The sequence below is a fragment of the Cucumis melo genome, chromosome 5, assembly GCF_025177605.1.
Source record: "Cucumis melo cultivar AY chromosome 5, USDA_Cmelo_AY_1.0, whole genome shotgun sequence".
In the NCBI taxonomy this organism is placed as follows: Eukaryota; Viridiplantae; Streptophyta; class Magnoliopsida; order Cucurbitales; family Cucurbitaceae; genus Cucumis; species Cucumis melo.
The window spans coordinates 15,094,307-15,121,433 of NC_066861.1; the positions used below are offsets into that span (position 1 = coordinate 15,094,307).

The 27,127-nt window shown below is 33.7% G+C and overlaps 1 protein-coding gene across 4 annotated transcripts; it reads right to left on the reverse strand.

Annotated features, from left to right (window-relative positions):
• Window positions 1–25,416, reverse strand: LOC103485810 (beta-glucosidase 42). 4 transcript variants are annotated; one of them, XM_051085476.1, is made up of 15 exons: window positions 25,182–25,320; window positions 21,389–21,428; window positions 17,029–17,095; window positions 16,852–16,910; window positions 15,168–15,243; window positions 13,440–13,514; window positions 13,267–13,354; window positions 8,817–9,042; window positions 4,241–4,356; window positions 2,300–2,514; window positions 2,192–2,226; window positions 1,975–2,077; window positions 1,776–1,884; window positions 921–1,132; window positions 1–150 (listed from the first exon to the last, which is right to left on the reverse strand). In XM_051085476.1, the coding sequence occupies exons 1-15, from the start codon at window positions 25,265–25,267 to the stop codon at window positions 65–67; spliced, it is 1,593 nt and encodes a 530-aa protein (XP_050941433.1). In that variant the 5' UTR covers window positions 25,268–25,320; the 3' UTR covers window positions 1–64. The 4 variants fall into 4 exon arrangements, with proteins under 4 accessions (XP_050941433.1, XP_050941434.1, XP_016899504.2 ...); XM_051085477.1 differs by lacking the exon at window positions 25,182–25,320 and adding an exon at window positions 21,578–21,630 and having other exon boundaries at window positions 2–150; XM_017044015.2 differs by lacking the exon at window positions 21,389–21,428 and having other exon boundaries at window positions 2–150; window positions 25,182–25,416.
• Between the last annotated feature and the right edge of the window lie 1,711 nt (window positions 25,417–27,127).

Here is a 27,127-nt window from a genome sequence, read left to right on the forward strand (position 1 = left end):
TTCAATTTTTAGCCAAAAGATTTACAAACTCACACTTATGCCCATGCCTTTATCTCAATTTCATCTATTTGTGCCCTTCAATCGTGGAGACTATTCGCAACGTCGTCTTTGTCCCAAGTGCCTCATATTCATTTGCAGATACAACTTGGCCTTACCCATAAAAAAAAGAATTATCAATTCCATCTATCTTTCGATTCGATTTTCACATTCCAATTTTGAATTGATTTGTACGAAAAATGGAAAAAATGAATAGATATGAATTCAAATCTTAAATCATATGGGTGTAAATCATTTGAATTTAAAATTTTAAATCTAATAAGTTTTATAGGAATTTAGTTATAAGGTAGATGGATTCCAATTGAAATTTAATTTAAAAATTTACATTTGAAAGAAAATCGTGGGATTTAAACAACTAATTACTCAAAAAGAAAACCTCACTCCTATAATTGAGGGCTTTTTTTTTAAACTACTAAGGTCGTTATCGGATTGAAAAAATAATAGATTCCATGCAGCAGAACCTCTTTGCTACAAATCTTATTAATTTTCTGTGTTGACATCATAACTCTAAAGTTGCTATACGATGAAGTATCCGTAAGTTTTATTTTCTTCCACCACACAACTTCAAATGAGAACGAAATGCACCAAGTCAACAACCTTAATGACTTATTCTAGTTATTGATTGAACAACACGAACATGCAGATAGATTCCTTCTTCGGTGGCTTCAATTTGTATTTCATACCACGTCGAGAGTTGGACCCTTTCTGCCAGAGCCCATTATTTATAACAAGCCAAATGTATTGGTTAATTAAAATATGCCTTCAATTAACAGATAGGAAAACAAACGGAGAGAACAGAGAGATTGCAAGAATGGAGATCTAAGGTAGTAAGAAAATAAATGAATATGGACAAGATCACATACAAAATGAAGGAGTGTTACACTCTTGCTTCCCATTTTTCTCCTCAGAACCTTTCAATAAGCGACGGAACCAATAAGCTGAAGATTTAGGGTGGCGAGTTAGGCCATTCTTGTAGTCTACATAAATCAATCCAAATCGCTTGGTGTAGCCTTGTGCCCATTCAAAGTTGTCCAATAGGGACCATGCAAAGTAACCCCTAACATCTACTCCATCCCTGTCCACAAAATTTCATAAATAGCTTCTCGTTTTCCACAACAATAATCATCTTTCAACTCCTAACGTGTAACGATATCATAAAACAAACTAGGGTAATTGGACTCTATAGCACTTTTAGGAATAATAATTAAATATATAACAACATTTTAAAAAAATTGTAAATATAGCAAAGTCGGTTGGTCTTAGACTTTATTGCTAATAAAATTCTATTAGTAATAAACTCTAGTGCTATACTCTTATTAGCAATATGGTCCATCCCGATAGACTTTTGAGAGTTAATCTAAATTTTGCTTGCAAATTCTTTAGTATTGCAATATATCTGCAGATATTTTGAACCTAATTTCTATATATCCTAAAAAATCACGTTACATTGTTTGAAAAATTATGATAGAAGAAATGAGTTGAAAAGAATAGACAGACCACCAGATTAGACACTTTTTAAATGTGCAGAGACTAGACAGCCGTAATGAAGATATCGGAAGATAAATGAGAGAACATGGACCAAAATAGACATTTTAAAAAATAGAGAAACAAAAATAAACAAAAATGTTAATGTGTTAAAAGGCAGAATTAAAGCGAGCCAGTTAAATTCATTGTTTAAGAAGGAAACTTTTGAATGGAAAGTAAAAGTAGCAGCCCACCTGATTGCCTTGGATAATTCAGCCAGATAGCCCTTGAAATAACGAACTCTCATTTTGTCATCAAGCATCTCATGAAGTGGGCAAGTTTCATTTTCTTCATCATCCACGCCTGAAATCAGAAAAAATAAACTGCAACTTTCCTTCCAATTGGAAACTTCATCACAGTCCTACAATGTTTATAGGCTTTTAATGTACATACCGTTCTCAGTTATGAAAATAATTGGATTATTGTATTTCTGCTTTATGTAGTTTAGGAGCTTTCGTAATCCCCAAGGAACAATGTAAAGCCATTCTGATGCAGCCTGAATGAATTATTCAGCAAAGTGGAAATCACAGTTCACAAGATGCACAAATGTTGTAAAAAAGTACAAGAGTAGTGGATATGTTCCATGCTCACGGGAGAGAAAGAGTCATACCCTCTCGCCGATAAGCTCACCGTCTTCCCATTGAACTGGTAATAACAGAAATATTAAAACATAATTCGAGTTCTTCTTAAACAGGGAGACAGTATGAGAGAGATTTACCAAGTCTTGCCATCTTTTGTGATTTGTAGAAATTCCCACCATCAGGGCTCTCTGATGCATCAGCAATAAACCTCGATGTATAGTGATTTAGACCCACAAAGTCCACGCTATTCATAATCAACTCCTTTTCTTCATCAGTGAATTTCGGAAGGTTATCTCCAAGTTCTTCACGCATAACTTCAGGATAATCTCCAAAATATATTGGGTGCATGTACCTATGCCGACAATCATAGGCTTAAACTACTAGATAATTATGCTAGAGAGAGACTTTGAGCAACTCTGGAAGTCGATCTTTATTTATTTTAAGAATAAACAACTTGTTGAAAATATCTCCAAGTGTTCGTAATAAACAACCCCCATAAATAGGATACAGAAATCCCCTCACTTCAGATAAGTAAGAAATCAGCAACATCTAACTAAATCTAGAAACGTTATTAAGGATTGCAACCAACAAGAATTAATTGCGTTCCAGGAATAACTAGGGATATAAAATATAGAGAGAAGTATAATTCTTTTCCAAGACATCACGAACTCCTAAAAGGAAGAATTGCACAAGAACACACACAAACATGTAATAGGGGGAAATTATATTGATAATATCCCATCACAAAAGTTATACTCAAGGACTCGGCATAATATGAGGGTAGCATAATAAGAGGGTTGTACTCTCCAAAATGAACTACTGTTCATCCACATACCCACAAACCAAGGTAACCAACCCTAGCACAAAACACCCAAATATATACTAACATTCCCCAGCCCTGTCAGAACAAAAGACCACCACAACTATCCTTTTGTTGAGAGTGAACCCCTTTTTACCCCTCCTCTTATATACTTGCTTAATGGAAAGCCTAGCATCTTTTCAACCTCCCATCTGCAGTTCATTTCATGCAACACCAAGAAACAGCTAATGTCAAACGGAAGATATTATTTTTTGAAGAGAGATCATAGATTAGAATCTTCCCCAAAACTACAAGAAAATGTAAAATTTAGGGACATTTTAAGCAAAATATTAAATCTCTATTTATAAAATATAGCAAAATTCATCAAACTCTTTCTATTCAATTTAAGTTTTTTGTTATATTTTATAAATAGTTTTATTTTTCTCAATCCGCGATAATTTCCCTAAAATTTATGTGACAAAGCAAAACATTAAGAAAACTAAATCACCAAAACAAATATAGCTCAATTCACACAAAGCTTATACTATTGATCTTTAGACCTTTATTTCTCTAATCTCACTTATTATCATATATATATAAATATATGTCTTAAAAAATAAAATCAATTTTCACGTCATTTAAGAAATACTCATGTCAGCAGTTTATTCTATAAAGCAATTACCTATTATAATTAAATAAATTAATATAGAATTTATATAATATTTTACACTTAGGTAAATACACGAAAAGTAAAGGTAAGAAAATTATTTATTTATTTCACAAGTTAATTATCTGAAAATGTTTGGCTCAACGCCCGAAAAAAGTTTTATTTTTTTAATACTTTTATAATATTACTTAATTCACTTCTTAAGAAAAATATTTTGATAATTTGATCAAATATAATCTATTCTAAATTTTCTTATATGTACTAAATAATTATATATCTTCTCTTCGACTGCAAATCCAACACCAACGAAATACACCTAGATTCAACAAACTCATTTCTATGCATAATCGGAAAACAAGTTACATAAAATCTAGTCTTTAACCTATTCTCCAAACACATGTTTAATCAGTCTTGACTTGAAAATCCCAAATAAAACTGCGAGCCAAACAAAGTGATTAGACTACTTGATTTCTTTCATCACTACTCACTAGCACACAGTGAGAAGTATGTTAACGCCTATTCATGTAGGGGATGAGAGAGATAGAGATATTACAAAATGGTATAACTTCTCATCGCCCAACAATAGAAAGAAACTAAGACTCCAGAAATTACCATCCAAAATGAAAATCTAGGCGTCTTGATGCAGCAGTCCTGTCTTCAACGCTATCTGAGTTAGGTTCTGACCATTCACAATCTACAGACAGGCCTATTTGTCCTCCCTGATGTTCCTGGAAAAGGATGAGTGGAGAAAGACAAAACTGTTCATATGATTACAGACGCTATAGGAATTAATTTTTTTTTTTTTTGGATATCCGTGAGTGCATGTCCGAGTCAGTTTACACGCACCTCGATTAATCTCACGGGACAACCTGCCTGACCCTAAAACATTTGAGTGTTAAAGGTAACTCTAGGAAATTAATTCCTAGGTAGGTAGCCACCATTAAACCCATGACCTCATAGTTAGTTATGGAGACTACGTTTCCTTTTTTACCACTAAGTCAAACCCATAATGGTTAGGAATTAAAATTTTACTCCAATAGAAGAATAAGAACTTCAAGACTTATTAGTTATTTCTTATTAGGGGAACAAAATAAACAAAGCTAATCAAACACTATATGTTCATCATTTCAAGTAAATTTTAGACCCTGCGCCTTCTAAATTTTAATTAAGTCCAGAAGCAGGAATAATCTTGAATTGATGTTGGGAACTTGGGATTGTAAACAAATGCGAACAGTCAGCCACCTTAATCACTGTATACTCAAGAATGAAAATATTCGAGATTTTAGACTGATATAATGTTGGAAAGTAAAAGCTATTCAGCATCTCAGAACTACAAATTTAAAGGCCATCTTCCCCATTAGACCGCATCCTCCTCATTGCATTTTCTGGTGACTCAAGAATTAAGAAAATATAATAGACAGCTGCTGTAAAGGGTGGTGCATAATAGACAGCTGACAGTCAATCTTCTTCTTATAACTTCTCATGGTGTGTCATGAAGTTAAGCCCACAAACCAAATTGAGGACTATCCACCAAATTAGCCAACGCCACATGCTTTACCAAATGTTAATCTGTAAAGCCCAGCTCTTTCTTTTAACTTGTTTAAGTTCCATTATGTGCTTTGTGGTTGTTATTGATGTCATTCATAATTAGAGAAAAGGCAACTAAGTTATTTTGTTGTGAAGTTAGAAGAAGGAAGTGAAGGCTACGCGACCAAGAATGCATGAGTAATGAACTATGCATTCAAATTGGAATCTTTCAAGTTAGTAGGAGACAAGTGACAAATAAAGAATTTAAAAAGAATAAGAATACAGGTCTAAAATTAAGGAAAACATGTGTGAAGTGTGACTTACTTTTGGCACTATTAAAAGGGAATGTTTGGTGGAAAAATTCCCTCATTTTTCTTCCATGCCAAATCCGAAAGTTTGGAATAATTTCAGAGTTATATGTGTCAGGTGAGTGTGTGAGGGAAGCTGAGAAGAACTCCTTGAAGATATTGGCTGGATTCAGCAGATTGTGCAGTTCTTGGAGCAAGGTCCAAAGAAATAGATTTTTCTGGAGGATCCCAAGGAGTTTGAGGTTGAAATTTTGAGGTAAGTAAGTTAAGAGGATTTGGAACAAGCTTGTAGAAAGAAGTTTTTCGATTTGAGTAATGGATTTTAAGTTATTCAAGCTTAAAGGGAAATCTGGAAACTTTTGGGTAAAATGACAGCAACCAGTGAAAGTTAGGCAGCAAGGTGTTTGGGGATGCATGCCATGTGTCGATCATAGATAACTTTGGAGTTTCTAGCCTATTTTAGAGTATAAACTAAGTTCAAGAAAGTTAATTATGGATCAATTTCCTAAGTCTCAGGGATTGAGAAAATTGGACAAATTTTCTAGCCAAGAGGGAGTTAGGTAAGTACTATGAGTGACAAAATTTTTTTAAGTTTCCTCTAAGTATTCGAAAGCATGATTTCTAAGTTAAAGTATTTAGTATGCTTTACTAATTCTTAGCATTTGTTTATCTAAGCAATATTTCTATATTTTGCTAAGTTTATAAGCATGAGTTTTAATCAAGTATTTGGGCTAAGTGATATGAGTAAATTTTCAAGCATGAGCTACAAGCTGTTTTAAGCTACCAAGTTAAGCATGAGACTTATATAAGTTTAAAGATAAGTAAGTTGTAAAGCAAGTGAGCAAAGCATGAGTTATAAGATTTCAAATTAAGTTATCTAGAAAGCTATGCATGCTTGTTTTAAAATATTGAACTGTACCCAAATCATTAGTCTCGAGAATAATTACTATGTGCCCATAAAGAGATAAATGTTAGGAGTATTGAGTGTGCTCTACTATAACATAGTTTGATGTTGGTAATAACGGGGTGCCCTACTACAACAAGGTTAAACGTCGGGATTGAGTATGCTCTACTATGACATAGTTAGGCGGGTACTAGAGAAATGAGATTTTCTTTCTCCCTTTCTCCCTTTCTTTTTTGTGTGTTTTGTAAATCAAGTTTAAGCTTATTATTATCGCTTTGCACATGATTTCTAAAAGCTCTATTTCTAAAGATGTTTGCGAAAACTGAAAAATAAGACTTAACTATGTTTATTATCTAGGCTAAATTACAAAAAATGCCCCTCAACTTTGATGTTTGTGTCAAAAATACCCTAAACTTTCAAAAGCTTAAAAAATGCCCTTAAACTTTCAAAAATGGTTTAAAAATATCCTTAGTTTTAGATGGAAACTCTTAAAAGTTCTGTTTCAAAAATACCTCTAAACTATTAAATTTTCAAAAATACCTTTACGCTTAAAAAAATTAAGAAATAATCTCATTAATCCAAAATTTACACCAATTTTCTCGCAGACTAAAATCAAAATCAATTTTTTAAGTCAAACCATAGTTTTAAATTTATTTGACTATTAACACACAATGATAGATCATGAACACAACTAATCTCAATAGTTATTGTTGTAATTAACATACAGTTAATTGTCAAATAAAAAAATGTATTTGACTATTAATACATAGATTTATCAGTGTGAGAATTTTTTTATGTGACTAGTTATTGTTTTAGTATGTTTTAAGGAGATTTTTTTTTAACTTCGTGAGATTTTGTGAAATTTTATGTTTTAATCAATGTATAAAATGTCGACGTTGATTGATATGTCGAAGTCTTAATTTTATAAAAATTTCGATTTCAATGGATATTTCTGGAAAATTATAGAAACAAAAATTCAAAAAATAATTTTAAATTAATAAATATTTGACTATTTTCAAATAAGTAAACATGTATATTATTTATATTATATTTATATTAGTGCCATTTCCATGTTTATTTTTTGTGATTCGTGGATTTCTCTATGATGTAGTGGAAATATCGATTTACCCCTTATAGTTTTAACTTAAATTTTTGGTTTTTATTTTGAGGGCTAAGAAATTTGGTTTAAGAATTGGATTTTTTTTTTTAAACAGAAACAAGCCTCTTTATTAATGATAATGAGACTAAAGCTCAAGTACAAGAGTACTATACTAAGAGCAAAAAGAACTAAGGAAAAAAAACATGCTAAAACTTAAACAAAGACTACTCGGGTAACATATATATGATGGAATTCTAAAAACGAACCCGAAATGAAAATAACAAGCTAACCAAACCACTCAAGGACAATACATCAATAGAAAGCTAAATACAAAGCAAAACTTAAACTCTCTCAAAATTAGCCCGCTCGAAACTAAAATCTGGTGTAAAAATTGGATTAGTGGAATTATTTGAATTTTTATAAACTTAAGGGTATTTATGAAACTTTTCAATAATTTAGGGGTATTTTTGAAATAAAACTTTAAAGGTTTCCATCCAAAACTAACGGGAAGGGTACATTTGAACCCTTTCCGAAAGTTTAAGTGCTGAAACATTTGAAAGTTTAGGGGTATTTTTGACACAAACATCAAAGTTGAGAGACATTTTGTATAATTTAACCAATTATCTAAGTTTCTGTTTATAAGCATGAGTTAAATATTTTCCTAAAGCAAGTTGCTAACTGAGCCTTTTAGCTCAAATTTTCAAAATGTTTTCATTCTCCAGGTAGAGATCGTGATCCTAGAGCTTGAACTACTATTGTCAATCTGCCACGTTATCTTTTACGTTTCTTGCTATTTGTCTTAAGCTTTTAGTCTCATGCATGGTTATGTTGGATTTGGGGTTAAGTTTTGGGAGTGTTTGTGATGTTTGAAAACTTTCTTATAACCCCTGAGTTGTAAAGTTCTATTTCTGTTTGTGTTGCAACATTTTCCGCTGTGATCATTTAACTCCCGTTTTCCACTGCAACTTAAATGCAAGTTGCCGTGTTTAAGTTATGTTTTAAATTCTCCAATGCTTTATTCAAGTAAGTTCAGTTCAGTTCAAGTTAGTCAGTAAGTGTCGTAAGAGAGTTGATGCTTGCCGGCCTCATGCCTCTTTCTCAAGCTAGAGAGGGTGCTGAGAAGGGGTTGTGACATAATCTTTCTACTCCTTATTACAAGTGCCTACTCTCAGTATCTTGTTAGAACAAAATCTTTTATTATTTTTAGATTGATGATGAATTTCAAGTGTATAGTTCATATTAACATGAAGGACGAGAAAATTTAATATTTGAATCATATACTTATCAGAGGACAGAAAAATAAAAAGAAATTAGGAAGGTGCTTAGTGCAGACAGGTTTCGATGTTATACCTTATACTTCTTCCGATAAATGGATACAGCAGTTGCATGTGCCAAGATCTGGTGGTGTGCAGTCAAATATTGTTCAACTGATGGATTTTCCCATCTTCCAGGAGCAAAGATACCAATTCCATGTCCATTCACGGAAGTTTGAAGAGGCTCATTAATTGTAATCCAGTTCTTTACTCTATCACCAAAACTTGAAAAACAAGTTTCTGCATAGGTTGCGAAGTAATTTCTGTTTGTTCACCAAGCAAGTTAGAAAACAGGTTGTTAATATGGAATTTGAAAAATACTTACACATATCAAATATATGATATTTAAATGTTTATACACCATGCAGAACAAGAAAACATAAACACAAGTATTCATGATTGGGAGATGCCGTCTTAAGTCGTCATAAAAACTAGTATACTCTGCTGGAGTTGTGTATTCAACGAGGCCAAGAACAACACCAAGTCCAAGCTGACGAGGCTGTCTGTGATAGTCATTATTTTTTATGCATGATCCAAGACTAAGGATTACTCAGTTACATGTGACAGAAACCAGTTTTGTTCTTGATAACCAGAGAGACTTTACAAGGGCAAGGGGAGAATATGAGAGTTGCCTATTTCTCCACACTCGTTGCTCAATTAACTAGCCAAAAGGATATCCCTACACTAAATTTGACTATATACAATCGAAAGACTTTCCCAAAATACCCATCCTGCCTAACTAACTTGAACTCACTGTGTGGGAGGAAGACTTGGATCATAGTCTCTAATGTTGTGAGTTCGCTACCGCATTGTGGGATTATTGGTTCAAAACATATGGATTTTCACATGCTTGCAGGGTTACTAGTGATATGGTTGGGGAGTTCCTCCTCCATCTGCCTTTTTAGGAGAAAGGGTGCTTTTAATGAATGGTTGGGGTATGTGCTACTTTTTGAGTCTTGTGGGAGGAACGAAATAACAGGATGCATCAAGGGTTAGAGGGGCCCTTTTGATGTTTGGTCCCTACTTAGATATCATGTTTATCTTTGTGTTTCACTCTCGAAGATCTTTTGTGACCATTATATAGGTTCTATGTTGTATAGTTGGAGTCTCTTTGAAGGGATTTTTTCCTCTTACGTGGGTTTGGTCTTTTGTATGCACTTGTATTCTTTAATTTTCATCTCAATGAAATGGTTCATTTTTGTATGTCCTTGTAGTCTTTCATTTTTATCTATAAAGGCCATGTTTTATTACCCTAAGAAAATAAATATTTTCTTATGGGAGCTTATTCTGTTCTATCAATATTGTTGATAGTCTTCAATGCGCCTTATATGTCTATCTCTCCATCTTGTTGTATTGTTATTCAGAGTCCTTGGCTCATATGTTTATGTATTATTCCTTTGCCTCTTGATTCTGGCATGTTATTCTAGATGCTTTTGATTGGTCATTAGCCTCCTCTAACAATATTTTTTACATATTAGCTTCTCTTTTCGTGGTCCATCCTTTTATGGTAATAAGAAAAAACTGGCTGGCCAATTTGTGTGTTTCGTTCTGGACATTTGGAGCGAGCATAATAAGTGTTTCTTTAATGATTCCTCATCTTCTTTTGATAGCTTTATGGATTTCGTTATGTCCACTTGCAAAGCTAGGCACCCAGAAACAAATTTTAACATTTCTTATTTGTTTTTTTTTTTTTTTTGAAAGGAAATGAGTCTCTTTTATTAATATTAATTTGATTCTTCAGCAGTTAAATGTATTTTTCCTCAATGTAAGACTAACTTCAGTCATTCTTGAATTTCCCTTCATATGGGTGGCAAGTAAATCCTTCACACTGATTCTGAATAGTGGAAGACTTCTTCGAGCTTCCTTTGGATTATGGATTAATTTGGTTAGGCAATTTTGAGGCAGCCGGTTGCATCTTCTTGAAAGTTTTTAGTTTAAATTTAGTTCTTTATGAGAGGATTTTGCATTATGCTTTGTAATTAGATTTCTTTGGACATGGTTTTGTTTAGCTTGATCTCTTCTATGTTTAGCTTGATGTCTTCTATTTGGAATTTGTTTTGTAGCTTTTGTTGTAGAGGTAGACTGAATTTTTTCTTTTCTCTTACTCTTAGTATAATACTCTTCTACTTTGAGCTTAAGGCTTTTTTATTAATAATAATTTAAGAGCCTTGTCTCCATTTCAAAAAAAATAATGAGACAAAAGCTCAAAGTACAAGAGGATTATACAAAAAGCATAAGAACCTAGGAATCAGTAGATGCCCCGATATCTCAACTAGGTTGACAACCCCTTAGTCCTCATCATATCGTTACAAACTATAAGAATATATGAAATGAGGGCAAGTTAAGGCCTCTACAGCACAAGCAAATATAAAAGCAAAGAAAAAAACCATAATCCAAGATCTAATACACCAAATCTAGACTCTCCAAAAGCACCTTCTTATTTAGTTTTCAATTGGAAATCTCTTTTGTAATCAGCTCTTCCCGTACTTCATTGAAAGAAATGTCCCTAACCTGGAATAAACGGGGACTTGCAAAACAAAGAGAATTCAAATTCAAGACCCTGCAAGAAACAATGGAAAAACCAAGATTCACAATAAACATCTTCAAGAACCTAAAATGATCAAAACCCGAGCACCGAGAAACCTGTACCAAGAAAGATTTCGACCTCACGAAAATCATAGGGGATTTATGATGCAAGAATGGAGTCCTCAAGTGAAGGAGAAAACTAATTTACGGGAAACTATGACAAGATAGGAACGCACCATGGAAGACACCAATTTCACCAAGAAAATACCGAATACAAAATGAAAATTGACCTTTCCAGCTTGATGGCCAAATGGATGTGGAAGAATCTTGGATTGGGCTTCAAAGGTGGAGAATTTTTTAGGGTTCGCCAACATCCCTAATGAAAAGAAGGTAAAATTAGTTTTTTTTAAGTTTCAAAGGGGTGCTTCCGGCTGGTGGGAACAACTTGTGACCAACTGACGCTACTATGGAAAGACTCCGCATCTCGAAGGCTTATCATGGAAGGCCACTGATTTCTTTAAACCAAACTTCAACCAATAGTGCCTCGTTGATGTAGGAGTGGAGTTACAACTCTTTAATTTGACGTTTTGATTGCTTATATCTCTAGTAGTTGGCTCTTAGTTAGAATTGACTGTTTATTTAAGTTAGTCCAGAAGGTTATACTAGTTAGTTCACTGGTTATTTGGGTATTCAGTCACCTCTTGTGAATAAATAGGTCGTAGTGCCAACTCTTTGTCATTAATAAAAAGAAATCTCTCTTGCATTCTTGAAGCAATACATCAGCCACTATACCCTAAACCTCTCAAACGCATCAACCACCTAGCTGGCTAACTTTCTTGACATGGCTTGGCCTGGCCTAGACAAAGAGCCATTGGGGACTTGACTCTTGACCTACGTAGGACTGAGGAGCATAATAATGATCTACTAATGTTACAGTAATGAGCCTGCAACTTTATGGAAAAGGGTGATGGATCTGAAGTATTTTTCTACAGACAATAGTTAGGTTCCCACTTTGTGCAATTTTTGACCTTATAATTAGAATAATCAAGCTTGAAGAGTTATTCCTTTGATTGTCAGCTATCAAGATCGTAAACAGCAACAAGAGCAGTGAAGAAACCTTTAAAAATGGCTTTAACCAACAACAGAATCTCTTTCAAATCTGAATCATACTATGAGCGCGTAGGATAAGCAAGCAAAAGAGTGGTTTCCTCACATGGATATTTAGAAGAGTAGAACACCTATGTGAATGTATTGAAAATGAGATTTCTTTGCAACCATGGTCATCAAAAAACAGAAGCTTGAGAAAGACGGAATGCCTCCATGTACAGTCAATTTTGCCTCCCTATCTGAAGAGGACTTGGCCGCCTTCCTCAATGTTGTAAGAATGAGAAAACAGAGGTTGTCAAAGAATAGTACTGAAGTTTTTTTCCAGTCTTGAGCATTAGGTAACCTCATCATGTCAGACAAGGTCCTAAATTGGCTCACTCCTAATTGGGGGATACCAATCTCCTTTCTTGTTCGAGGTCATGGTTTTTCTGTGGTTCACATGCAGTAGGCTTTTGATATGGCATGGGTCAGCCAGAGAATCTCAGATCACGTTTTCATTCATTGCAATCAAGGTACCAAGTTTGGACATACTTTTGTTCCTCCTACAATTGGCCCATATTTTCTCTGACCTCTTTACTCAATTGATCAAGGAGAAGAAGAAAGCTATAACTTCTTTGGCTCAACTAGAAACTTCCTCTGGTGCACTTGGATTGAAAAGAATCATTTTCTTAAAGTGATAATTTTATTTTTATTTTTTATCTTTTATGGACAATGTCCTTTTTGTATAATTTATAGCTTCTTGGAGAAGTGACAATGTCCTTCGTATACTACTCACAAAAAAAATTGTAGAAGATAATGCACTTCAAAAATAACATAGCTTTCTAGACCACATAGGCCTCAAGCAAAGAACTTACACGACTTCTTTATTTAGCCACCCTCCAATTGCCTCCTGGAGATGCAAAGGAAGATCCCAATGATACAATGTTACATACGGCTGAATGCCTGCCAAAAATTATTTGATTAAAATCCTTCAACCAATTTTTCACTAGCTGAGCTTAAAACGAAATTCACAGGTAGCGAATTTTACTCTTTTCAAGAAGTGCATTGATTAGGTTATTGTAGTAATTAATCCCTTCAAGATTGACTTTGGTCCCCAAACCATCTGAAAGAAGAAAAGGCTCGTCAGTAGAAAATTCAGAAAAACAACAAAGACTCTTTAAATGGGAACCATTTCCACATGCTTAGAACGGTCATGAACTAAGGATTGAAAACAGCAGAATGTTGATGGTTCAAAGGCCAGGAGAAAAAAAAAGGCAAGGAAATAACCAACGGATAGATAAATAGTATATCTACAAAAGTTATTTAAAAGTATTGGTAGAAAAAGAAGTAAAAACAGCACAATAACAAGAGGAGAGAAAGATAGGAAGATGGTTTTCCTATTAATAACTAGGATATCGGAGGGCTTCACTCCATCGTGAGAGTTCATGTATCCTAAGAGCACCTCAAAGAGATAATAAGGATTTTGGACTATTGAGTTTTCTATTAAGGAGGCTTAACCAAGGAAACATCCTATGCTCTTGCCACTTGGACCAGATCTTGAAAGTGGAAAGGAAAGCAGCTTTTGAAGTCCCAATTTCTTTGTCTCAACAGTATTTTACCGAAAATGGTGCAAATATGATCATAATCATGTTACCAATTAGGGATGTAAGATGTGGAACAAAATTCTATATGAAATGACAGGTGGAAAGATATAATGCAATAAATGATACAAATTTGAAAAATTAAGAAATCAATAAATCTTAATATGAATCGATAAAAATAAAACACTCTGACCAGTATTATTTCATTGTCCTTTATACATTTTACAGGAGATGTAGTAATCTTTTCTTCAAAGATCAATTCAAATTGAGTTGAGGTCACCAGAAATACAAGAGAGATAAGCATTAACAATATCCACTTGTTGCCCCTCCAACTAACCCAAGTATGTTTTTCACACACAACGATAATTTGAGTACAATGACTAAAATATTGGGATTTCAATTTTATAGACATATCGTATGATAAATCTTGTTATTAATATGTATGCTCACCTTAGGATTAATGGATGTTTTTCATATGTTTATAGGTATTTCTAAAAGTTTTTCTGTAATCATCCACTTAATTTTATCTTGCTGGATTAGAGCCTTTCCTTTAGTTTGATTTCGTTTTGGTGGGGCTATAGTTTTTCCATGCTTTTGTATTCTTTTATTTTTTTTCCTCAATGAAAGCTTGGTTATTCAGAATAATAAAATAAATAAATAAGTAAATAATAAAAGGAATATAAAAAGATTAAAAAAGAGTTGATTGAAAATCTTTTGGAGATATCGAGTAATGCTTAATATCAATATTGAACACTCCAATTTACAGATATAAAGATGGATGTTCTAATCCTTTCTTGAGTGTCATAGCTTTACCTACCACAATGGTAGTAAGATTTCAATATCAATATATCTTTTACATATATAAGAAATAAATTTTATTAATGTATGAAATTTAACAAAGAGGGGCAACATGCCCAAGCAAAAGTAGTTTAATATCAATATCAATAAAAAGATTTGTTTCTTTCTACATATATCTTTCTTTTGCCATGGAATTGAATCTGACAATAATTATTTCAGCAACATATATCTTAGTGTTTGAGATTTGTACACTAGTATTTTCTCCTCTCCCTTTCGGGTGTCTAAATGGGCATCTACAATATAGAGTGTGTACCACATGTGTCTAATATTCTTTAGATATCAGCAAAAATGAAACGAAGATTTTACAAAGCACATACCAGGAAATATGCGGGACCATGATATTGAAAAGCGGTAAGCATCAAATCCCAAATTTGCTATAAGTTCAACATCTTCCTAAACATACATAAAACAGTAAACAAATAACGTAATTATTGTACTTAAGTGTGCGTGTGGGAGGGTGTGGGTGATAAAAAAACCAGCATACGTCTATAAATGAAATATAAACAAGTTAATATGTTTCTATTTTTATCAGAAACGATCCCAGTGAAGGATGACCAGATATAGACTGTGGGAAGGGGGACGAGGAGCACTCAAAGTCAAACCACTGCAAAAGATGCCTACAAAATACGCTCGAGTTGGTATGGATCAAAAAATTAGAGAGTGGCTACGGATATAGTATGGCAACATACTATTATTTGTGCTAGATATTCTTTAAATTTGACTTCACCCATCAACTTAAGCTTTTGGGTTGAATTGATGATTTAGATGGTATTGAAGCAGCAGGTCTAGGAGGTCGTGTGTTCAAGCCCCTACATTGTCATTTCCTCCTCATTTAATATTGATTTCTACTTTTTGGGTCTTTCTCATATTTCAAAACCACAAGTGAGGGCCGAAGATTTACAACACCTGTTTTTTAGGTGTCCCTTTGCAGAAAAATGTTGGTTTGACCTATTCTGATCCTTCAACATCAATTGGGTCATTGATTCCAACTTTAAGAAGAACGTTTTGCAGCTCCTAATCGGCACCAATCTAAAAGATAAATCAAGATTGCTATGGATAAATGCTGTAAAGGCCCTACTTTCATAAATTTGGTTTGAGCGAAATCAAAGAATAATTCACAACAAAGAATCTAATTGGAAGAACCGTCTGGAGATTGCTAGAATCAATGCTTCTCATGGTGCTCCTTAGCTAAAGCCTTCGAAGCATACTCAATTCAAGACATTAGCCTTGATTGGCATTCTTACATGGGTGAGTTTTTTAGTTTGTAGTCTTATTTGTTTTGGGGGATTTTGTTATATTATCAGATTCTTTAAGATTGTTGTGTTTTCATTTGATAGTTTGTTGTCTTTGGTGTGTATTTTGCTTTTAGATGTATGGTTTGAATTGTATTCAGATGGGTTTGGTTTTTCTTTTCGATCACAGTCGGGATATGATGAGAGTGCTATGAGGTGTCCAACCTAGTTGAAATGTCTGGGTGCACTTACTGGTCTCATAGGCTTTGATCTCGTTTCTTCATTGTACTCAAACAGTACTTTGTCTATTCATTTTCTTAATGAGAGACTTGTTTCCTTTTTAAAAAAAAACCACAAGTGAGTGGGAGCGTTGAATATTCTATCAAATTTGCCTTCACCCATCCATTAGCTTAAGCTTTTGGGTTGAATCGGTGATTTAAGAATTTGATTCTAGGAAATTACATTGAATATAAAATTTAAAATTTTATTAAGCATTTTTCATTATATTCTAACCAAAACATCAGAAAAACCGTCAACTGCTTTTGATTAATTATTTAGAAGGGAAGGAATGCTCATGTACTTGATTTGAATTCATGAAGAAAGAAGTAAACTTAAATCTTTGACTTCAAAACAGAAACACTCTATAACAAGGCAAGAAGTGAACCAAGAATTGCAAAATTAGGTGACACCGAACAATAATCAAACCACAATATTTTTTAAGAGGAAATTAAATAGATGATGAACAATCTTAAGAGTGAACTTGACTAACCTTGTATCTGTGATATTGGTCCACCGCTACATCACCATTGCCGCCATCCAGGATCTTACCTGCAGACATGGGGGAAGCAGAATAAGTTTTAAAACCACGATGGAATCAGCTTAGCTATCTGGTTGGAGAAATTATAAGGGATGTGACAGAACTTCAAAATCAAAGAACAGTGATTACCTTTAATATGTGTAAATTCATCCCAGATACAAGGGCCTCTGCCCCCCTCATTGGCAGCTCCTTCAACCTGTAAAATCAAATTTATCAATCATCCATAGTGAGTTTATTTCTGTTGCTACGTCTAATATTAGCTAATTAACTATTAATAAAATAAACGAATAAGTAACAGAACAACTTTGATAGCAATAGTGTAATTGAAACAGTACGATGATGCCAGATGTATGTAATCTTCTTCAAAAATAATAATTTGACATGTTTTAATACATTGTTTTATTTTAGAAACCATCTCAAGGCCTGAGTTCAAAGAAATCCTCTTGCACGTTCACTTTAGAATCCTTTAATAGTTTTTTTTTTCTTTGAGAAAAGAATCCTTTAATAATTAACCTTGTTTTTTTCAAGTACAAATTAGAGGTGGGAGGATCTGAACCATCTACCTCTTTGTCCTCGACATAAACTGATGCTAGTTTAGTTAAGCTCATGTTAGAAGTTGGCCTCTTTATTTCTTATCAATCTTTCACATTTAAGACCTGCTACAAACTGATTTAATAACAAATGCCTGATACATTGAACTATTGAAAAGAAAAGGACGAAGTATACATGGAAAACCCTAGTACAGAGAATAAACTCTGATAGAAGGCACTTTTATTATTTTCTATTGAATCAAAAGAGTACAAGAGTAAGAATATATATAGGCTATAGTAAGCCTATCAAAAAAGTAAATAAAACTAGGGTGCAACAGATTACACAAATACCCTTGGGCTATAAACACTCCACTAACCCCTAATTTCCAACACTCCCTCTCAATTTAGAGCGTAGATGTCAATTAGACCCAACTCTTGCTAATACAATAGTCAAAGCGCTGCCTGAGTAACCCTTTGGTGAGGACATTAGCAATTTGGAAGGAATGTATGAGATACAGATATTGCGATTTTCATGTTTCTCCTTTATAAAATGTTTGTCATCTCCACATGCTTCGTTCTATCATATTCGATTGGGTTATTGGTTATGGTTATAGCAGCTTTATTGTCACAAGAAAGCTTCATAGGTAATTCACAATCCTGAAAAAAAATTTTGCAGCCTTCTTCACAGACTCCCAAACTCATAGCTCTGTATTCGACTTCAGCACTACTCCTAGCAACAACTCCCTACTTTTTACTCCTCCAAGTAACAACATTACCCCACAAAAAGGTACAATATCCCAAATTGGACATTCTGTCAGTAACTTATCCTACCCAATTAGAGTCGGTATAAGCCTCAATAAATTTTCTATCAGTTTTCCGGAACATCAGACCTTTACCTAGAGTAGTTTTCAAGTATATCAGAATGCGATTCACAACTTCTTGATATAAGAAAAGCTTTTATTTATGAATTACTAATATGTAAATAGGTTACAATATCCTTACTGCCACTCTTCAAAGAACCAAACACATTCTGAACCCCCTTACACCACACTTATTACACATATATATAACTTGTACTAAATAACCATTCAAATAAGTGTAGATAACTTCCAAGTCCTCCTAACTCCTCCTAAACACTAGGTATCCTTATCCGTACTATTATTAGATGACTCCCCTTTTCATAAATACAGACATTCCCCTTTTTACCCTTACAATAATATTGAAATATAATTGGAGGCTTATCATTACCCTCCCCTTCTAAGCTCGACTTGTCCACAAGTTGTAATGTCGGAAACTGTTGATGCAAATCGTCCATCACTTCCCAAGTAGCTTCATGTGAGGGAAGACCTTTCCACGCTACCAACACCTCTCAGATATTAGTTGAAGGATTTCTACGATGACCATAAACCTCCATAGGTTTAGTCACCCATTTATAAATATAGAAAAGCTAGGAGTGAAGGATGAAGAATCTGGTGTGAACCCAACAATTTCTTCAATTGAGAGACATGGAAAACAGGATCGACAGAAGCTTCTGGAGGTAATAAAAGTCAATAAGTCAATGGACCCACCTTTGCAGCAATTTCATAAGGTCCGAAATACTTTGGGGAAAGGTTGTAATTTCAATTTCATAAGCTTCTTGCGTAAAGAATGCTGCCGGTAAGGTTGTAATTTAAAAAACACCCAATCCCCCATGGCAAATTCAACATCATGTCATTTCCGGTTTGCATACTTCTTCATTTTATTTTGGGTCGTCTGCAAATGAGCCTTTGGAGCTGATAAAGCCACATCATGATCCCGAAGTTGTAGATCTAAAGTAGAATTAGAAGTGGCTGATGCACCATAAGAAACCGAAGGAGGTGGCAATCGTCCATAAACCGCTTGGAATGGAGTCAAACCTGTAAAAATATGGTATGTGGTATTATACCAATATTTTGCCCAATGCAACCAATCAATCCACTCTTTGGGATGCTCACTACAAAAACAACGCAAAAGCTTCCAAACAACGGTTAACAACTTCCGTTTGACCATCAAATTGAGGATGATAAGTAGAACTATGATGTAAACATGTACCTGCAGCACTGAATAATTCTTGTAAAAAATGACTCATAAAAACCTTATCACGATTGGATAAAATGGACTTTGGAAAACCATGTAATCAAACAATCTCTTTGACAAAAATGTTGGCTACAGTACGAGCAGTAAAAGGATGCTTTACTGCCATGACCATGCTTACTTAAACGGTCTACAACAACCAAAATCACATTCGAAACCATGAACCTTGGGCAACCCCTCGACAAAATCCATACTAATGTCATCCCAAACAGCCTCTGGAATGTTTAAAGGAAGAAGTAAACCTTCTGGACCTGTCTAAGGTCCCATCTGATTTGTACTTCAAAGTGAACACTCAATTTGCATCCCACTGTCTTGTGCCCTTTAGGAAGAGTACAAAGATCTCATGTCTTATTGTTCTTAAAAGCTCTCATTTCTTCCATGACAGTTGTATTCCACTCAAGACTTTCCAAGCCTCATGTATGTTCTTTGGGTACTGTTGCAGTGTCGAGACTTTCAGTAAACACCTTGAACTTAGGCTGTAGATTACTGTAAGACATGTAATTACAAATAGAGTCCTTTGTACAAGACCTAGTACCCTTTCTCAAGGCAATGGGTATGTCAAGAGAGAGATCATAGCTCTATGGCTTGTCTGAGTCATTCGGGCTAGTCTCATGCACCTGTGTGTCTGCTAGAATTTCATCACTCATGGCAGTCCTGTTCTTTTCTGGAAATATCATATTATTAGTCCTGTCTTCCTCAACCACTTCAACAATATCATCCTCAGATTACAAGTTATTATTATTAAGTTCAATAGTATCTTGAGCTTGCGTTGGTTCAAATTCATGGACCAGAGCTGGCGAAATAGTAGGGGGCACCATTTCCTTTTAAAGATTCTTCCTGTAGTAAGTTATCCAGGGACTTGATTGGTGAGTAAAACAATGTCATGGTATGGGTCATTTAGCCTCTTCACTACCACTCTCCCCCTGAAGATGGCTAACAGGAAATAAGGGTTTATCCTCAAGGAAGGGGGCATCCCTTCGGGTGCAAAGGATACCTCATGAAAACACATGACTGATCATGAAGAGCAAACTTAGTGTGGTTAGGCCTCTAACTGTGAACAAAGGCATTGCACCCAAACACATGGAGTGGAACAACAGGAATCAACCGTGTGGTAGGTCAAACCTCCTTGAGATATTCAAGAGGTGTAGAACTCGAGATGGAATTCTATTGATAAGATGTGCCACAATAAGGACTGCATCCTCCATAAGTAGGAAAAAAGAGAAGTAGACAACATGAGAGAGTGCGCAACCTCAAGGAGATAGCAATTTTCTCGTTTAGCCACACCGTTCTGTTGCGGGGTATAAGCACAAGAACTCTAGTAAACAATCCCTTTAAAGGATGGAAAGCCTCGAAAAATATTACTCAGGAACTCACGACCATTATCACTATACAAAATTGCAATTTTAACATTGAACTATGTCTCAATGGTTGTGTAAAATTGTTGAAATATTGATGAGACCTCAAATTTATCAGTGAGGAGAAAGTCCCAGGTGAGACAGGTATGACCATCAATGAAGATTACAAACCAACGTTTCCTCAATAGTGACCTGTGAGGGCCCCCAAACATCATTGTGAATGAGGGTAAATGGCTGGGTAGGTTTGTAGGGTTGAGACAAAAATGAGACTCTGTGTTGTTTTCCACGAATACACACATCACAAGACAAAGAAGAGATATCTGCTTTAGAAAATAAATGAGAAAATATATATTTCATATATTGAAAGTTTGGGTGGACAAGACGAAAGTGCCACAACATACAATCTTTTCTAGAAGTAGAAAAATATGATGACAATAGACTAGTTCTATAACAATGCCTAAAGGAAGCATAATCATCAGGAAAATAAAGTACCCTACTGTGCCTTGCAGTGCCAATCATCTTCCTCGAGCTCCTAAAAAGAAATAGTATCGAATGAGAAGACAACTTGACAATATAGATCCCTGGTTATCTTACTGATTGATAGTAAATTGTAAGATATCTTAGGCACATGTAACACATTCTGTAAAAGAAGACCATTGAAAGGGGAAATATGACCCTTACCTGCAATAGGAGAAAAGGACCCATCTATAGTCATTCATTGCCAGCACATAAGAGATATGATAAAAAAATCTTCAGACAATCCACTTAAATGGTCTGTAGCACCTAAATCAAGTATCCAGGGTTTCCTCCCATCCATTTTGATAAGACTAAAGATTGAGATGTACCACCTGATTGTGCAATAGCTCCAAGAGGAGTATTAGGATCACCTCGATTCCTATAGAAGTAGCTGATTCACTCATAAAAGCCCTAACGAAATTATGCTTGTCATTTGGTGGATGTTCCTTACTATTTGGTGGTCGGCCATGTAAGATCCATAAATTGTGTTTTGTATGTCAAGGTTTCTTATAATGTTGACACACTGGGACATGCTTCCCATTTTGCTTTTCACTTTTAGAACTGAAGGACTTCGCACTAAAGGTTGCATAATTAATACCAGAAACCGTCAAGATGTTCATTACACTTATGCGATCTTCCTCTAACCAAACCTCAAAACATGCCTCCATCAATGAAGGAATAAGCCTCTAACCCAATATGAGACCACAAACGAAGTCAAACTTGGAAGACCGCAAACTAAGTCAAACTTGGAATTCAAGCCTGAAAGGAAATTATATACACACTTCCTCAGTTTTCGAGTATTGAACACCTCTACAAAGACAGTTCCAGATAATCTCTCGACATAGGTCCATCTCTTGCCAAATCAAAGACAACTTGTTAAAATATGAAGTGACATCCATGTCCCTTGCTTGCACTCATGAACCTACTTGCGTAGAGTATAAAGGCGAGATACATTCTGCCTCTTTGAGTATAACTTCTGAATTGTATCTCATATGTCCCGAGCAGTAGCAACATACAACAAAGATTATCCAATTTAAGGTTCCATGTTGTTAATCAACTCTAACCGAAGAAGAGAGTCCTCTCCGTTTCAAATTTGCTCTTGAGAGTCTCCTAGTCTAGGTCTTGGTACCTCTCCTTTTAGGTACCCAAATTTGTGACGCCCCCCTCAAGGGCCATCTTAATGGATCGAGACCACAAGAAATAATTTTGGCCATTCAATTTCTCCCCTCCAATTCTCTTGTACTTTGAGCATTCGTCTCATTTTCCATTTTTAATTTCTCCCCTCCAATTACTCCTATGGAATTTCCTATGGAGCCAGATAAATAATTTGTAGCAATTAAGGTAGGGAAAGAGGTTATTGGGTTCTCCAAATACACCGGTACAATATTATGCGTGGAAAACCCTAGTACAAGGAGAAAAACCACGATAGAAGCTGCCCTTATTATTTTCTAATGAATCAAAAGAGTACAAAAGTAAGAATGTATATAGGTTACAATAAGCCCTAAGAATAAAATTAAGGTACAATAATTTACACAAATAGCCTTGGGGCTATAAACACTCCACGAGCCCCTAATTTCCAACATGAACAATATTAACCAATGTACTCACTGCAATCACAAAAGCACAGTCCCTTAATCGACAAGGGACAGTACTCATGTTGTGTTGCACACGTTCAAAAGTAATTATTAATCATAATGTTTAAAAATAATGGCACAAATATAATGAATGAGAATTAACATGGTCTTTTTACTGTTACAACATGGTTTAAAATAGGGCATTTTCAAATATAGCAAACAAAATATAGTAAAATTTTAGATTTTATAAATGATAGGCAATGATAAACTTCTATCAGTGTCTATCAGTAACATTGAAAGATATTGATAGAAGCCTATTTTTCAACAGTTTTGTCATTTACGGTAATTTTTCTTTTAAAATTGTACTAAGAATTAATTTTTAAGTTAATGTATATTATTGTTTATCATAATTTCTTCTCCTGTAGAAGAATAACAATAAAAAAATTAAATATTATACACCAAAATAAGTAGAATGAAAAGTTAATTTTAGACTAAATATAAATATTTTTACGTAAATAACTAATATATCAATTTTGTACCCCTAACTTTTGAGGATTGAATCAATTAAAACCTAAAACTAACAATTTTTTAACTTTCCTAAGTGTATATAAACATCCTGTGAGACTTGTGACTTTAATGGGTCTAAATTGATTAAAAAATAATTAAAATTAAGGAAAACTATCAACTTATACCCTGAACTTTTGAACTTTTGAGGATTTCAATTAAAATCCAAAACTAACAATTGTTTGAATTTTTCTAAGTGTATATAAGCATCTCTCGTGTGATTTATGATTTTGATTGGTATAAATTGATTCACTTGTAATAATTCTAGAGTTTTATTGAAAAAACAAGTCACGTGATATTTTTTTAATGAAATCTAAAGGAGACTGAAAATGCACCAATGAAAGTTTGAAGTTGAAACTGATACAATTATTAGTCCTTAGTTTTAATTGATACAACCCAACGTTTAGCATATAGAATGACATTTTACCTAAAATTAATTCCATGAATTCAAATCTGAACACACTTAAAAGTTGATTGTATTAACTAAGAATTAAGAAATTACATTAAAATAGCCATCCAATCAAATGGCTAAAACATTTATATGATGGTTAAAAAGTACTAAAGCTAGCCTAGTTGAAATAAAATACTCAAACATAGCATATGTAGATATAAGTTTAAACATATAAATTATTGAATACATGCCAAAAAGTAGTAAAAGTAGTTTTTGGAGCCACTTCTAGTACAGCTAAGTAGATAAAGGCATTCACCTCCCACCTCCGAGTTGTTATACTAAAAAAACATGAATTCTTTTCAATGCTCAAAAAACCAAAAGAAGGAAAAAGTCTTTTTAGTTATAAGTAGGTTTTCATGAGATTAGTGGATGTGTGCGTGAGTCACTAACGGATGTCGATATCAGAAAAGTATATAAAAAAAAAAATAAGTCTGGTTTAGTTATAATTAATCATAAATTTGAGTTTAAAATAATCGTAAACTTGTGTTAATAAAGGACTGTAGAAAGATAATGATTACTATGTTAAAAGAAAATCAATGATTTCTTTTCTTTTCTTTTCTTTTCTTTTCTTTTCTTAACACTATACGGGGTGGGGAAAATCAATGATTTCAAAGTTGAAAGAAAATTGTTATGTTTACAATTATTTTTTAATTTTAAAGAATTTAGATAAATAAATATTTAAAAATTGACAGAAAAGGAAACCAAAAAGAATCAATTTTTCTCTCTCTATCGTGGACATTTGAGTTTTACTTTAATCAAATTGCGAAAAAGGAAATCAAGGAATTTCAACATAGAAAGAATCGGATCCGAAAGGAAGATTGACTTTACGAAAGAAACCCACACCAATTGATAATTAATGAAACATTTTACTAATTAGAGGTAGCAAGAAAGAACCGATCGACGATACTTATATACCCCAAATTTGAGTTAGGGATTAATACCAGACGAAGAAACGAACAACCAGGAGATATCAGACAAATCAGAATGCCTCAGGATTTGCTTAGAAACTCATAAATCAAACAACAAAACTAATAAAAAAAAAGTGAAAATCAATTCAAATACCTTAAAGACAACAACGTGATTCATACAATTAATTGATAGACAAATCAAAAAAAAAAAAAATCAGCCAAGCAGAAGAAATGAATAAGAAAACAAAGGCGAATTCAAGTTAAAAGAGGACCTGATAAGCGGAAGTGGCAACGCCGAAGATGAAATTGGGAGGAAAATCATGGCGAGATAATGGTTTAGCGTCGGGACCATCGGCATCCTCTTGATGATGCTCCAATACTTCCTCCTTCTTCGGCATTATCGATGAGTGAAGAAAAATGGGATTGAAAATTGAAGTGAAAAATGGTTGACACGTACTTATAGTGAAAGAATTGACAGTTGACGATCACGGGGGCCATCAAGCAAAAAAAAACTGTAAAGTTTGTGATAACTACGTACTTCCAACTTTACGAAGCCGACAGTGGCGTGCAAGAGTTTGAAAACTAAATCATCTTTTTCAATTTTGATTTGTGGACCCTACTAAAGGCAAAAGTCATAAATGCCCTCCCATCATACAAATTCTTTTACTTTAGAGTTCCAAATATCCAACTTTTCGTTGTTCCTTTTACCCATTTCTAGCTAAATGCATGCACGTGCTTCAATTTTGTCTCAATTTTCTTTATATTATTTAGCTTGAATTATAAGCATTTGACATAAATTTCGTAATGAAAAAATAGTCCTAAAACTATATTTATTTTTTTTTTATGGTGAAATATAAACGGTGAATATATCTACTTTTATTTTTAAATGAAAATTACTTTTATTTAGAAAAAAATAGCTAATAGTATTCTTTTTGTATATTGTAAATATGACAAATATATCAAGATACTATATATATATCATGCAGCTATCAAAAGATTATTAGAAGGCTATTCACTTTTAAATTTGCTATTTTTGTAATTTAAAAAATATAGTGACATGAGCCATTTTATCATTAAAAAATTTTACTATTTAATGCTTCAATTATAAATATGTTTCACCTTAAAATTCAAAATAATAAGAAATATATAAATGAAAAAATAATTGAAGGATATAATTAAAATAAGTGTGATAGAATGAAATAAAAGTTATATATCAATTAAAATTTATAAAGGAACAATATAATGAAATATTTTAAAAAAAATTTATATACTGACCCCACGTCATGACATAAGTAATTCATATGTACTTTGTTGCTCATAACTTATGAGCTAAATTTGGAGTTTGGGTTTAATGTTTCAAAACTCATAGTGTCAATTAGGGGTGTAAAAAATCCGACAATCTGAATTACCCAACTCATATTATATGGGTTGGATTGAGTTAGTTTAAAATATAGGTCGGGTTGGATTTGGTTGAAAATTTTGATTTTTTTTCAAGTTGGATTCGATCTCAGATTTGAGGATTGAAAAATTAAGGTCAACATAACCTAACCCAAATTAATATAATATAATATATTTTATTATTATTTATTTATTTAATAAAAGTTAAACAATCTTATGAGTTTCGAGAGTTTTTTTTAGCTTAACTTGATACGAAACATATTTGATTTATGCTTGATGATTTTCATTTATAAACATTAAAATTTAAAAATGAATAATAATAATAATACAACCCAACTCAACACAACCCCTGTTTTATGGGTTGGGTTGGGTTGGGTTCAAAACATAATTCGAGTTGGCAACCCAACCAATCCTAAAATATGAGTTGGGTTGAGAATGTTTCCCTACTCAACCCAACCCATTTACTCTATAAGAAATTTTATCTTTGCCGACGACAAACATGTCGATGCTCTAAAGTTCGTCGATAGAAGTGGTATACGCCAACAGATTGTGTTAGCGTCGACAATAAGTGGAATCGCTGAGGGCAAAAATTATAGCATTGGCGTAATAGGTTTTTATCGACGACATATTTTTGTACTGCCGGCATATGTAAACATATGTCGACGGTGTATTATGACCGTCGGCTTAGGAGGACAAACACCGATGGAATTAAAATTTCCGTCAACGGTGTAACACCCCAAAAATTTGAGATGATTTAGTTTCAATTATTTTAAGTGTAATTATTGAAATTTTGGATGTTTTGAATTAATTGACTTATGAA